Source organism: Giraffa tippelskirchi, chromosome 2 (assembly GCF_054371585.1).
Source record: "Giraffa tippelskirchi isolate mGirTip1 chromosome 2, T2T-mGirTip1v1.2.pri, whole genome shotgun sequence".
Taxonomy (NCBI): domain Eukaryota; kingdom Metazoa; phylum Chordata; class Mammalia; order Artiodactyla; family Giraffidae; genus Giraffa; species Giraffa tippelskirchi.
Window position 1 is genome coordinate 6518847 of NC_137276.1, and position 15116 is coordinate 6533962.

Sequence of the window (15116 nt, forward strand, 5' to 3'; positions counted from 1 at the left end):
CCTCATCTTTGATTAACTCTACTGTTCCATGAAGCCACTTTGTCCCAGTTGGGCCTGGTGGGAAGCTGGCATCTTACCTAGGCGGCTACCTGTTTCATGTTTCCATAGACACCTGTCCTGGGTGTGGCAGGAGGGAAGCAGATTGGTGTCTCTGCTGAGTCCAGATTTGAATCAGAACTTTCAATCAGCATCTCAACTCTTTGGGCTTTTATCACTACGGTGACTGTATAATTTGTCCTCTAAACCAGGACACATTAGAGAGACTGTGATTAATAAATTCAACGCTACCATAAATTGGGAATGTCCCAGGCAAACCAGAATGAATGGCCCACCTAATTACCTCCTAAGCTTCCATGATAAATCCAAATATATTGTGAAATGTTGTAACATACATCTCATATTCTCTCCAACCTTGCAGTAAAAACCTGACATTATCTTTACTAGCAAGACTAGATATTTATTCATACTTGGTGGCAAAACTAGTCATCATTTAGTCATGAATTATTTAATCTCCAAAGTCTTTCAACTTTATGGGTGCATGCATTCCTTTTTTACAGTGCTCACTAATATCTTGCTCATAGTTTCCTGCCATCTTACAGGAAACGGAACTTGATTTAGTGCCATGGTTTATCCCCCAGAGTGAGTCTGTTGGGAGGATTATGGTGCTTTTATTATTATTTGTTTATTGGAGTACAGTTGCTTTACAATATTGTGTTAGTTTCTGCTGTACAGCAAAGTGAATCAACTGTACGTATACATATATCCAGTCTTTTTTCAATTTCCTTTCCATTTAGATCACCACAGAGCACTGAGTTCCCTGTGCTGTACAGTAGTTTATCAGTTATTTGTTTCATATATAGTTGTGTGTGTATGGCAATCCCAGTACAATTAGGGTGCCTTTAAGTGGTTCCATTCACTCCTTTGGTAACAGTAGCTGTGAAACAGTAGTGGCTAATGCTTATTGGCCGCTGTGTGCCAGGCTCTGTGCTAAGAGATTAATAGATCATCTCTCACTTAACCCTTGCATCACCTTCTCTCTACCACGTGGAGAAGTTGCATAACTTGAGTGTTCTCTCAGAGTGCATCAGCGTGGAGGCTGGTCAGCTACGCAGACAGCCCGACCTTGGCGCTCATGTGCATTGTGGGTCTGTATCCCTGGTGAACGATGTATTCTCTTTTACATTCTGTGGGCTGTTAGTGTTTCCTTAAATGAGCCCTCATGTGGAAATGTCCCTTGTAAGTCTGTCCCTGTTCAGTGGCTCTCTCCTCTCCCAGTTTGCCCTTTGTCTCAACTTGGCATATTTTCCATGCAGCTGTGGTTGACAAACTTCTATGGTATTATAGCTTCCTTTGTTTTACAAAGTGAAAATGAAAGCCGCTCAGTCGTGTCCGGCTCTTTGCGATCCCATGGACTATACAGTCCATGGAATTCTTGAGGCCAGAATACTGGAGTGGATTGCCATGCCCTTCTCCAGGGGATCTTCCCAACCCAGGGATCAAACCCAGGTCTCCTGCCTTGCAGGCGGATTCTCTACCAGCTGAGCCACAAGGAGATAACATTAAATGGGGGAGACTATATTGTCACATTCTTTTAATTGAGCTCTGATTGCTGTGGAGATGTAATCAGTGGGGTGAGTACCGTGAGAAAGTCAAGTCAAATGTTCTTAAATCATCTTGGGTATTCCTGGATGTATGGAATACTGAGTGCCATCACAGGGGGTGAGGCCATCTGTTTATTAGGATGTCCTGTCTTCCTTGAGTTCCTGGCACCCTTTTCTGCACACTTTCTGTGCATGCACAAGTGTTTCTAGGCTCCAAAGCCCACAGCGGGTGGTGTCTTGATGCCTAGGTTCACCCTGGGCTCAAAACAGTGTTATCAATCTCACCAACTTCCTACCATGTCTCCAGTGAACCCCTTCGTTCTCACAGTAATGAAGAAAGGAGGCCCAAGAACACGGGTGCCTTTTAATCATTGTTATCCATGTTCTGGGAGTTTCCCATGCATGATGTAGTCCTCATAACAACGCTATGAGATGGGTCTTTGTTTTCTCCCACTTTACACCCGGAGAAATTGAGGTTCAGAGAAGTCCAGAGACTTGCAGGAGTCCCAGAGTGTTGGTCTTTGCATAAAACCCAGAGCAGAAACTCCAAGTTCATGCTCCGGCCACCCTCTCCTGCCAGCTCCCTCACTGGCCTCTGGTAGACGTGGATTTTCCTCCTGGGTGTCATTTTCCAGGCGTGTTAGTGACTCTTTGAATGAATCCTTAGCAAGTATTTCAGTAGAAGAACGGTAGTGCATTTTATGGGGAGCAGCGTGACTGACCCCACGTTGGTGGCAGAGGGTGGCCCCCTCCCTGTCTGGTTCACCCGCAGCTGAACCAGTTCTATTAGAGGGTTCCGGCAAATTTGAAGAAACGAGTGTGTTCCTTGAAAAGATTTTCACCAGCTTCTCGTGTTGGGCCTTTATAAAGTGAAAAGAAGCCTGAAAAGCACAGGGCAAAGTTGACATCCAGAGACGCCAGAGATGCCAGCAGCAACTCTATGTCCAAGGCCGGTCAGCAATGTGGCATGTGAAGACTCGTCTTTGAGTGTCTGTAACTAAATGATGGTGGTTTGGTGGTTTAGTTGTTAAGTCATGTCCAACTCTTGTGACCCCCATGGACTGTAGCCCTCCAGGCTCCTCTGTCCATGGGATTTTTCGGGCAAGACTACTGGAGTGGATTGCCATTTCCTTCTCCAGGGGATCTTCCCGACCCAGGAATCGAACCCGGGTCTCCTGCATTGCAGGCAGATTCTTTACCGACTGAACTATGATGCTGTGGTTAAATCTTTTAACACAGCATGCTCATGCAAGCACGCGCACAAACGCCACCACACCTATGCGGTGAGGGGACTATAGTCAGAAAGTTACTGGAAGTGAAACTCGTGCTGTGTAGCAATGTAACCGCCCTCCACTCCCTAGCCCACTCTCCAGGGGACTCTGATAGCTTCTGAAGTCAGTGTCTCATCCGAGTGCACGGAGATGGTGATCATGCTTAACCTTGTGGTTTATTGCAGGGAACTCGTAAGCCAAGCCCCCCTCAGAAGCCTCTGCCTGCAGACCCCTTGAGCAAGACGGCTCGCCTGGCTGGCGCCTCCGCCAGGTCCCCGGGACGGCAGGAGTCCGTGCTCCGCCTGGCACCCATCAGGTTGGTGATGCACCCTCTTCCCTCTCTTCCTCCCCGAAACCATGTGGGCCAACTGCATGGGCCACGCTTCTCAAGCCACCGGAGGACACGGGAGTGTGGTGTCGGCTGTGTGTCCCGTACTCCCCACACCTGGGAGCAGCATAAGACAGACGCAAGGGCGGATCTTGAAAGGGAGCAGGAAGCAGCCAGGAGCTATAGAATTGGTGGCTCTTAGCAGTGATCCCGGCCTACCCGTGAGATCAGCTCAAGATCAAGTAGAACAGATCCTTCAGAACAGTGGCTGATGATCTGGGCCAGGCCACAGGCAGCTGCCAAGTGGTGCAATATTGGGAGAGCGGGACACCTGCCTCCAAAAATATGACTGGGACTGTGATGGCTTCTTCTTGGTCCTGGGGATCCCGAGAAACGAGGTGAGGTTGGAGGGCCAGGGATGAAAGTGGGGGAATGGAAGAAGTTAGGCTGAAGAAACTGCTGGGCAAGGGTAACCACTCAACCGGCAAAAGGAATCGCCTTTGCAGACTGAGCGGCCGTGTGGGTCATCCACTCTGCCCTCCCCCAGGGGACTAGGCCTGAACCCTGACTGGGGCAGGGAGGTTTAACCCAGTGGTGTGCTGGAGCCAGCTCCCACTGGTTTGCAAGAACTATTAAATTTCCAGGAATTTAGCCAGCTAGGTGTTAAGCCTGGCCATTCTTTAAAATTACATAAACTGGAAATGATGCCAGTTATATTAAAAACAAAAGTAATAAATGCTCAGAGCCCCAAACTTCCTTTTTTTAGCTACATTTTACTGCCATCACTGTCTTGAGGTTACCTACATCTGTCATTTCTGTGTAACGGGAATACCACATCCTGGTGGCCACGACACAGCTCTTCCGTGCTCAGCCAAGTCCTGTTGGGAGCGTGAGTTATTTATACCATGGAAATTGACAAGCACCACAGATCCGGGGCCTCTGACTTCCCCTGCCATGCTGGGTAGTTAAACATTTACCAGCTCACAGACGGGTTAAACCCTCAGCCAAAACACACGCCTCCTTGGCAGACAGCTTGCTTTGTGAACAAGGTAGGGTGCTGGCTGGGCCCTGGGTTCAATAATTCAGCATCTCTGAGGGGAAGGCATGCATTCGTGAGTTCATTACAGCTCTCGGGGAAAAATGTTTGGCCCGTGAAAGATCGGTGTAATAAATCTCAGAGATAAAGCTGGTCAGGGGGTCGGGACAGTGGTTTGATTCCCAGCGATACACATACAGAAACTGCAGAACATCCATATTATTTCACTGTGGTTTGTACACTGATCTTGAAGTTACTTTTCTAGTTTTCAAAGGAAAAAAACATAGGTAGGAATGTGGGGAAGGCCCTCTTTTATCTTATTGAAGTTTCGTTGATTTTCAGTGGTGTGTTCCTTCCTACTGTACCGCAAAGTGATTCAGTTATATGTGTACATTCTTTTCCGTTAGCGTTTATCGCAGGATGGTGAATACAGTTCCCTGCGCTATACGGTAGGACCTTGTTGTTTATCCAGTCTATACACGGTAGCTGTTTATCTGGTCTATACGGGGTAGTTGGCATCTGCTAATCCCAAACTCCCAATCTCTCCCTCCCCCTCCTCCCTCCCCTTTGGAAACCACAAGTGTGTTCTCTATGTCACTGTCTGTTCTGTAGATAAGTTCACTTGTGCCGTATCTTAGATGCCACCCGGAAGGGATATCATATGATACTCATCTTTCTCTGACTTCCTTCACTTAATGTGACAGTCTCTGGGTCCATCCATGTGGCTGCAAATAACATTTCATTCTTTTTTATAGCTGAGAAATACCCCATTATATATAAATTGTACATACCACATAGAATAGGCCTTTTTTTTTATGCTCCTCTCCTGAGGCAGTGAATTTTTTACAAAAAAGAAAATTTTATTAGAGTATACTTGATGTACAATGGGGTGTTAGTTTCAGGCACACAGCATAGCGACCCAGTTATACCTATATATATTCATTCTTTTTCAGATTGATTCTTTTCCCATAGAGGTTATTACAGAATATTCAGGCAGGTTCCCTGTGCTATATACAGTAGGTCCTTGTTGATTGTCTGTTTTCTAGATAGTAATGTGTGTATGTTAATACCAAGCTCCTAATTTGTTCCCTCCCATACACACATCCCTTGAGTAACCCTAAAATCGTTTTCAAAATCTGTGAGTCTGCTTCTGTTTTATAAATAAGTTCATTTATATCATTTTTTAAATTAGATTCCACATATGAGTGATAGCTGTCTTTCTGTCTTACTTTGAGTCCTATTCCACTGTATGTGTGTACCACGTCTTTATCTGTTCCTATGCCGATGGACATTTAAGTTGCTTCTTGGCTATCGTAAATAGTGCCGCGATGAACATTGGGGTGCGTCTATCTTTCTGAGTTAATGTATCTCCAGATGTGGGATTTCTGGGTCACATGGTAATCCTTTTGGTCTTCTGACCGTCATACTGTGCTCTACAGAGGCTGCACCAGCTTACATTCCCACCCACAGTCTAGGAGTATTCCCTTTGCTCCACACCTTCTCCAGCATTTATTATTTACAGACTTACTGATTTTTAATTGGAGGATAATTGCTTTACAATGCTGTATTGGTTTCTGCCATACCTCAGCATGAATCAGCCCTGATGGGTATACATATGTCCCCTTCCTCTTAAATCTTTCTCTCACCTCCCACCCCATCCCACCTCCCCCCATTCTAGATGGTTTAGACTTTTTGATGACAGCCATTCTGACAGGTGTGAGGTGGGGTACCTCGTGGTCCTTTTGATTTGCATTTCTCTGATAATTAGTGATGTTGAGCATCTTTCATGTGCTTTTTGGCCATCTGTGTGTCTTCTTTGGGGCTTCCCTGGTGGCTCAGAAGGTAAAGCATCTGCCTGCAATGCGGGAGACCCGGGTTCAATCCCTGGGTTGGGAAGATCCCCTGGAGAAGGAAATGGCAACCCACTCCAGTATTCTTGCCTGGAAAATCCCATGGACGGAGGAGCCTGGTAAGCTACAGTCCATGGGGTCACAAAGAGTTGGACACGACTGAGCGACTTCTTTGGAGAAATATGCATTTAGATCCTCTTGGGAAGGCCCTCTCTTAAATGATCTCAGGCAGCTGTCTGTCTTACCTCTGCCAGTTGATGACACCAGTATGAACTGGTTCTGTCTCCACCTAGAAGGAGAACACTCTATCTGTTCATCTCCGAGGGATCCCACGTGCCCAGCTTCACTCCCCGTCCTCTGGAGCCGCCTCAGTATGGTCACTACTGGGCACGCTGTGGCTGGTGGAAGACAGGATAGGTGGGCAGTGCAGATATACCCTGGATTTTGCAGTCAGTACCCCCAACATGTCGGCTATCTCAATAATTCTCTATGTTGACTTACTGAAATACTGCTACTCTGGACATGATGGGTTAAATGAAATGACTAAAATTAGTTCAATCTGTATTTTTTTCACACAACTGCTAGAAAATTTAAAGTTGCATGTGAGACTCACCTGTGTGGCTTGCACCATTCTATCGCATGGCATTCTTCTCGAATCACCTTGTGGACAGACTAGAAGGGCAGCTTTGAAAAGGATCATAAACGGCTGAAGTTGCTGCAGCCCTCAGCAAGGTCCTTTCTGAATCTGCCACCCCTGCTGCTAGCAGGAGCCGTTGGTCTCCAGCACCTGGGGTGGGGTGGGGGGCAGAGGTGAGATCTGATCCTGGAAGCCCATCACAGCACAGGAAACGGTATCTCCAACCTGGGCATCGAGGGTTGGCAGGAATCGCTGGCAGGGCCTCTGACCACAGTTTTGTTTTCTCCTCTCTCTTCCTGCAGACCTGCTCCGAAACAGCCCCATCCAGTGCCCAGACCCGCCCCCATCGCCTAAGCTAAGTGAGAAGCAAGTGGACACCTTTGTTCAACAGTGAAGACACAAGTTTGCACTATCTCTCAACTCCAGTTGGAGTTATTTTTTTCTTTGTACCAACTTTTAGAATTTTTTAATTTTTCAAACACCATGATTTGAAAGAACTTTGAGCTACTGCCGTTGGTGCTGTGCTGTGCTATGGTGCTCTGTATACTTACTTGCTCAGGTACTTGTAAATTATTAATTTATGCAGAATGCCTGTTACAGTGCAGTGCGCTGTAGGGGGCTTTTTTTAAAAAAAAAAAAACCCATCACTGAGTTTTCCATGGAAGGAAGGCTTGTTGTGCTTTTAATAGTTTAGTGAACTTGAAATATCGTGCTTTTTGGGATTCTGGACAGGATATTATTTCTGATGGAGGCTTCATGACGAGGGCAGTTGCCCAGCTTACCCATGGCTGTGGTTCTGGTACCAGACACAAAACGAGAGACCCCAGGTAGAAGGCCTGCTCTGAGGCCAGAGCCTGGCTTCAGGTCCAGGCTGTGCTGGGCCTCCGGGGATATTCTGGACACTGTCACAGCTGACAGGCTGGCCCACCAGGGTTATCCCTGGAAGCTCCAGGGATCGCAGGGAAGGACCTGGCTTCTGGCCAGGGAGCTCGGGAGAGAACCTGGATCCTGGAGAGGAATTTTAAGGTGCGGCCACTGTAGGAGGCAGACCTGGAACACGAGGCCAGGCAGACACTTGACCTTGAGCTCACCAGCCGAGCTCACCAGCCGTGAGCACATTTGGAGAGCAAGCAGAGAAGTTTGCTTTATAGAAACACCAAGAACTTCTTTTCCTGGCTGCCCTTTTCGGAGTGCTGGCATCAGCGCCTTATTTAGATTGGGAAAGGTGGTGTTTCTACAAGTCAGCTACTGCCCGAGCCCTGCAAACCTCTGTCTCCCTGTGCTGTTTGGAGCTGAACAAATTACCACCTTGTGTTCTTGACTGTAACACAATGATACTGTGTTCCGACAGACAGATGAGGCTTTCCACGGGAGCATAACTATTTTCAGATGTGAACCCGTAACCAGATCTAGTAAATCAGTTCTGGAGATAAAAATCTCCTTTTATTGCAAGGTTCAGCTTATTAAAAATTAGGCAGAATCCCTGTGCTTGCAAAAACTACAGCCAAATGGAAAGCTGTGTTCACTGGGACAGGTTATGGTCTGCTGTCTTTGTTAGGATAAGTTGGACAAAGAACCCTAAGTTACTAGTAAGTTCTCTTTGGGCATCTTATTTTCCCACCTTGGCTGCAGGAATCTTTCAGAGATGTTTTTAGCATAAAGTCTGGATCTGTTTTTTAAGCTTTTACAACTTACCTGTTGCGTGTCAAAGTCCTCACGCTCAATATTCATGAAATGCAGTCTTGAGCGGCAGACTCATCAACCTTTCACTCTTTCTTTGGATGTCAGACTGGGGAGCCATTTTCACAAGGAGATCTCAAAGATGCCTGTACCTAATGGCATGAAAATTACAAAATTATTCAGACAAGGTCAAATGCCATTATGCCTGTCTTCTAGTGGGGTCCTATGTGACTAGTTTTCACATTAGAAGGTAATTGACAACGGTTCCATAATATACTCTGTTTTATGATAGAGACTTCATCTGGGGTCATTTCCATGATTTTTCTATGCCTTGAAGCAGAAAGATAAAATGTACCAAGAATCTTGGTTTGCCTTCAGGAAAACAAGAGTGCATTTAACTCTCTCCAAGTTCCCACCGTATCTAGGCAACATAGCATTCAGGATCGTGGATAAACTCAATAAATCCATGTCACACACACACACACACAAGGGAACACGACTCTAATACATTCCAACTCTTATAGCATGCAATTTGTTCATTATGCAATTATTAGTTTCTTAAAACTATAAAGCCATGTTAGAAAATATTACTGCTGATGAGTATTTACAGAATTACTGTAACTAGCATTATATTTGGTAATTGTATTAAGGCCAAAAACATATTCTATGGGAAAGTTTACAGCATTTTTATGGTGCATTAGGTGGGTATGATTTTTATAGACACCCAAATCCTTGGATCTGGCATTGTAGCCCCTTCTGCTAGTGCAGGGAAGAGGGTGTGAACTTTTTTTGTCTGTCCTTAACTAGAATTCCTGTGCTTCTATTTCAGAGAACCAGGAATAGTTTGATATTAAAAGAGGTTAACGCTGTGATCTTACATGTCATCAGTGGCCACAGCTGATGACACATTCTTCTCTCTACATACTGAGTGCTTGTATAGAGCCGAGCAATTCATTTCTGGAAAAGAACATATTTAAACCTAATATCCCCTTACAGTACACAGGTAATGTTATTCAAGGAACAGTACTTCCAAATACAGTATTTATCAAATGAAGCATATTCAGCCATAACTTTCATTTTAATATAACTTAGGAACCAAGAGCCAGTTTGCTTGGGGGAGGTGAAGAGATATTTCTCCCCCTTTTTATATCCTCCTAGATGATAGAAATGAAAATGAATACTTATATTTCAATGACCGTCTATTTTTAATATTTTTTTAAGATTGTATGGGCATGAATAATAGAGTTGATGTGGGTTTAGATGGCCTTGGCTGAGAGTCCGCACGCCTCGACACAGAGTCGGCCCTCAGGATACTCACTTTCCTTCCATCTTACTAGAGTTGCAGGTCATATGACCCCACTTGACTGGGAAGTATATGGCCAACCTTCCAGGCATTCTACTGAAAAGTTGATTTCCTGAAATTTTGTGTAACAGTGTGCTTTTCCTGACACATGGACTCAGATGTGTAGCAACCGAGAGAAACAATGCATAACATTTTCCATTGTCAAACTGTGCATCCAGAGACTGCACTTCCCCGTGTGAACTTTCCAGCTTACACATGTGGGATGACATCACAGAGACCACAAGAGCAACAAATTAAACTACAGGAGGAGAAGTGCTCCCAACTAGTCTCAAAGGGGACATTTTTATGCCTTCTTAACTTTATTAGGAAGTTTCAGGCTGAAACCAGAGGCCATTGTTCCCTGGCAAATCAATACAACATATCCATATCTCCTCCAAAAGAAAAACAGCTCAGACCCTGCTCTGTGGCAGACTGTTCCTACGAGACTGTGATCTCCCATGGTGCTAAACAGAGCCTGGTGCTGGGCCAACTCGAATGCTCAAGCGTCTTCCTGCCATCTCTCAACTGCTGTTTACAAGCATTCTGAGCCACTGAGACCCCAACGACCGGGAGGGCGCCATACCTGGGCGACAGCCTGACTCTCCTGCCAGGGTCTCGGCATGAGGCTTATTTAAGACTCTTGCCCTGGAGGGCTCCCCGGGGTGCTTGGGGAGCAGGAAGCCACAGGGCGGGCAGACACAGCCTAGAAATCCTTCTTCACTGTTAGGACCCCAAGCAAACACAAGTAACCCAGATAAACGTCACACCCAGAAGTCTCCCAGCACCAGTGCTAGCCCTTAAGGGGGACTTGGGCTATGGATCCCCCCACACGATGGCTGGCTGGTGGGAGCCTGAGGCATGCCACCTCATCTCCCCAGGACTCGAGAGAGAGGGCTGTGAACACATCTGGACACAGGCAGCCTCAGCTAGTACCTCTCCCTAGCACCAGACCCAAGTTCCTTCCCCAGCCCTAACCCAGTCTCCGACACATCTCTGCAGTTTGGTGGCTGCCCCACAAGTCCACCCAAAGCCCAACCTTCTCCAGGGCCACAGCTGGGAGCAACCCTGCCCACTCCCCGCTCCCCCCTGCCACCCCAGCTGGGAATCCAAAAGCATCCCCCCAACCCAGGCACCTCCCACCTAAAGACTTATTCTAATTAAAAGGGAGAGTTGGCCATGGGAACTCAGTTTGCCTGTGATGACCGAAAGTCTCTCGACTCACTCTCCATCTCTTTCTTTTAAACCTGTTTGAAAACTCTGGTAGTCATATGAGTAACAACAAGCTAAAAAGGCTGAGAACCGTTTCTGTGCAGCGATGCTTCCAGAAGCCATTGATCTGCACAGGAATGGACCATTTCTCTGCGTTTCATAAAGGAAAACTTCTGTTTTCTTTCGGGACACCAGTGGCAGCTTAGAGCCCAGCCAGTAAGAGCCTGTTCTGTATGAGACACCAGGAGAAGAAATCCTGAGTATAAAACTGTCATAATAGCCAACAGTCGATAGTGAGAGCCAGGAGATTTAACACACAAATTTTCAGTACAATTCGGCTCTTCCAGGTTCAGTACTCTGTCACCAACCCTGATTTTTCCACATCCTCTTCAGAAGTCGTTACCTGTGATACTCCTTCCATGAGATAATGTTTTAATCCTCAGTTTAGCACATTTTAAATCCAGACAAAAGGAAAAATCTCATGTGATCATTTTAGCTTTGCAAAGAAGTGGAATGATACCTATGTTTATGGCCTATAAGCAAGTACTTAAGTGGGAAGGACAGTGATAGAAGAAAAAAAAAAAAAAATACATCGAACTAGAAAGAGAAAAATCCCTTAAGAGTCCTTGGAGGGCGAGCCACATCCGAGTTCACTGCTCCTGTGTACCCCTGTCAGGTCAGTGGGGAAGCTTGAAGGAAAGCGCACCGTTTGGACGTGTGTGGCGCAGCAGTAGAACTCGCTAAAACCTGGCTACAGGCTATTCAGCACAGTACAAAGTTACAGCTACTAAACCAGTATGTTCATTTTTATAGTGCTTCATCCATGTATCATGCTTTGGTTTGCTTTTTTTTTTCACTTACCTTTTTATGTTACAGTCTGTTACCTTTGTACACGTTTCTCATATCGGGGGGTCTACAGGTAACACAACTTGCTATTTCCATAGAAAAAAAAAAGTCATTGTTACAAATATTATATCCAATAAATGGTATACAGGTCAATATAAAGAGGTGTCCCATTCATTACTGAGATTCTTTACCAAAGTGGGGGGGGCTCTCAAGTTGGAGAATGTATCGTATTCTCATTCATGTATAGATGTACAAGAATCTAACAGGGGGCGTCCCTGGTGGCTCAGCAATAAAGAATCCGCCTGTCAGTGCAGGAGACCCTGGGTTCAATCCCAGGGTCGGGAAGATCCCTTGGAGAAGGAGATGGCAACCTGTTCCAGTATTCTTGCCTGGGAAATCCCATAGAGGAGCCTGGCAGGCTACAGTCCATGGGGTCGAAAACGAGTCAGACACGATGTAACAACTAAACAGCAAGAACCTTAAGAAGGGTGGTGAGCTGGAGGGTCTGGAGATGAGTGCTGCAATCCACATGAGCCCAGCGGGGGGTGGGATGAGGAGGGAAGATGTCTGTATGCCTTTTCACACACACACTAGAGGGGTGCTGGGCTGTGTGTAGTCACTCAGGTGTGTCTGACTCTGTGATCTCATGGACTGTAGCCCACCAGGCTCCCCTGTCCACAGGGATTCTCCAGGCCAGAATTCTGGAGTGGGATGCCATGCCCTATCTCCAGGGGATCTTCCCAACCCAGGGATCAAACCCAGGCCTCCTGCATTGCAGGCGGATTCTTTACCATCAGAGCCACCAGGGAAGCCCAAGAATACTGGAGTAGGTAGCCTGTCCCTTCTCCAGGGTAGTTCAGTTTCCAGCTGAACTACCAGGGAAGCCCGTACTAGAGGTGGGGGGAGACCTAATCATTTTTCTGAACAATGTGATATATAACTTATCAAAATAAAGTTTTAAAACTCATCTTATTTATAGAAGAGGTAAATTCAGAAAGAAAACAACCAGGACTAGAAATATTTACACAGAAGAGTAAAAAACTAAGCACAATGGGAATCTATTATAATTTTTTAAAATAGCCTCCGATTTCATAAAGAACTTCATTAAGAAAACAAATTTACAGGATGATAACAAGGGTCCTTATTTTTCCCACCTTCCACCCATGACAAAGTAACAAAGTATGTACACAGAAGGCCTCAGACATAGCTAATAATGTAGATAAATTGATATATATATATATATATATGTCAAACAGGATACTTCAAACACACAGACTATGCATGCACCTTTCAAAATGCCTCTGGAGAAATTATATAATTTTATATATTAATGCATGAAGTAAAACTCAGATCTAAAAGGTTCGAATTCTGAAGATTATAATGCACTGAAGGTAGAAAAACTATGTCCTAGAAATGCAATGATTCTTGAGTCAAAGGTGAACAGCAGATTATGTAGCAAATAGTGAATGGGACCAACTGTGACAGGACACTCTACAGCCATGTTTCTCAGACTCCCTGAATTACAGGCACCCGCCTGCGATGCTTTTGATGATCCACTGCTCACAGCCTTTCCTGAGATATTCAGTCCAGAGGGAATTCCAGTTCAGAAATGAAAAGCATAAATTAATTGGGGAAAATAAAACTAATAACAGCATGGGTTGCTTCCTTGGGAAAAATTAAGCACACAAGATAAACCACCATCTAGTGTTACTAAGGAAAAAGATTAAGAAGCACACACACACAGCACATGGAACCCAGAAGTCCACTGCCACCTGATGAGATCATCTCAGGAGCATAAGGATGGTTCAGTATTTCAAAATCTAGTAAGCCAAGTCCGCACACTGATAGCATGTTGGGAAATATGATTAGCAGAGATGCTAAAAAATATTTGATAAAATTCAACACCCATTCCTGAGTTTAAACAAGTCTGAATTTAAAGGAAAGGCAAGACAAGGAGAGAAGGAAAGGAAGGAAGAAAGTGTGAATCAAGTAAGCCTGGAAACCACAGGACTTGAGAGGTGCTTCAGTGGAAGACGTGATTCTCAGATCTATGCTAGGACCTTCCATGCCGTCGTTTTAGGCTAGCTTACACTGCAGTGACAAGCCACTCTGCAGTTTCAGTGACTCGCAACACGAAAGGACTGTTACTCACATCATGTCCGTTCTGGGTGAGCTTAGGCTCTGGTGTTTGGACCCGGGGCTGTGGAGCAGCCTCTATGAGAGTCACGGCTGGTCTTGTGACAGAGGGAAGAGGAACCTGGGTATTCGTAAAGCTCCCACTGGGACGGGCAGGAGCTATTTCCACACACATTTCATTGACCAAAGTCAGGCCCATTATGTGGCCAAGCTTGAGGCCCACAAGAAGGGGCATGCCCTCTTTCCAGAGCTCATGAATAGTATCTACAACAGATGGAGAAAGGACATTGAGGTGAGTGTCAACATTGATTATGATAGGGGAAAAGGAGCCTTGGAGAGCTGTGATAATGCTCTGATTTCTAGAGGGATTTTTTGAAATCTAGCAAATCTAGACAAATAAGCATTTGTATGAAAGGTAGAACGCTAGTGAAACAGCTAAGAAGAGGGCTGCATGGGACCCACGGTTCATGGGATTCTTTAGACAAGCATACTGGAGTGGGATGCCATGCCCTCCTCCAGGGGATCTTCCCAACCCAGGGATCAATCCATCTCCTACACTGTGGGCAGATTCTGTACCACTGAGCCACCAGGAAGCCCATTCTATAAATAGTATGGAACGAAGCGGAGAATTGCCAACATCAGTAAAATTGATCCTGTGTTTTTACCACATGCCCTTCCCCCAAAGTTCCGGCACTTTTATTACCTGTAAGTTGGTCTTTCCCTGCAGAGAAGATTCCTGTCCTGGGCAGACCTCTGTAGCCTGTCTTCTCTTGGGGCGGAGTTAGCCAGCTCATCTCCCTGGAGACACAAAATGCATGTGGTCAGCTAGCTCCCTTCTTTGCTGAGTTTAAGTGTGTCCGCTGAGTTCAAGCACCAACACGTTTGTGTCTGAGCCCCTAAGCAGCAGACCTGTCCATTCCTGCTTGTCTCGGATCTGAGTGATCAGCATCAAAACCCTTTCTGCTCTGAGGACTCAATGTAATAAAACTCCTCTTTGGCAAAGCTGTCAACAGGCCAGCAGGCCAGGTCTTTCACTGTCAGGGCCTGAGTCTATGCAAACACATCCTCAGACCAGGCTGTTCTAAAAAGACTCCTCTAACAGCAGAAGCGGAGTCTTGAAATATGTATCTTGCGCTTTGATGTGAGGCCAACAGCTGAACAGAAAACTCTGCTCGTGGCC

General features: G+C 45.7%; 1 protein-coding gene and 1 long non-coding RNA gene across 2 annotated transcripts in view; one reads left to right on the forward strand and one right to left on the reverse strand.

Moving 5' to 3' along the window:
* ADAM12 (ADAM metallopeptidase domain 12) overlaps positions 1 to 8694 on the forward strand; it is a 382360-nt gene extending 373666 nt beyond the window's left edge. Inside the window, exons 22-23 of the mRNA XM_081533255.1 lie at positions 3058 to 3188; positions 7026 to 8694. Of these exons, the coding sequence (XP_081389381.1) occupies positions 3058 to 3188; positions 7026 to 7077 (183 nt within the window). The 3' untranslated portion in view covers positions 7078 to 8694. The remainder of the gene's footprint in view (positions 1 to 3057; positions 3189 to 7025) is intronic.
* Positions 5745 to 10957, reverse strand: LOC145523360 (uncharacterized). Its single transcript, XR_014066503.1, has 5 exons — positions 9282 to 10957; positions 8419 to 8555; positions 6700 to 6873; positions 6332 to 6484; positions 5745 to 6091 (listed from the first exon to the last, which is right to left on the reverse strand). It is a non-coding gene; the product is annotated as an uncharacterized LOC145523360 (long non-coding RNA).
* Between the last annotated feature and the right edge of the window lie 4159 nt (positions 10958 to 15116).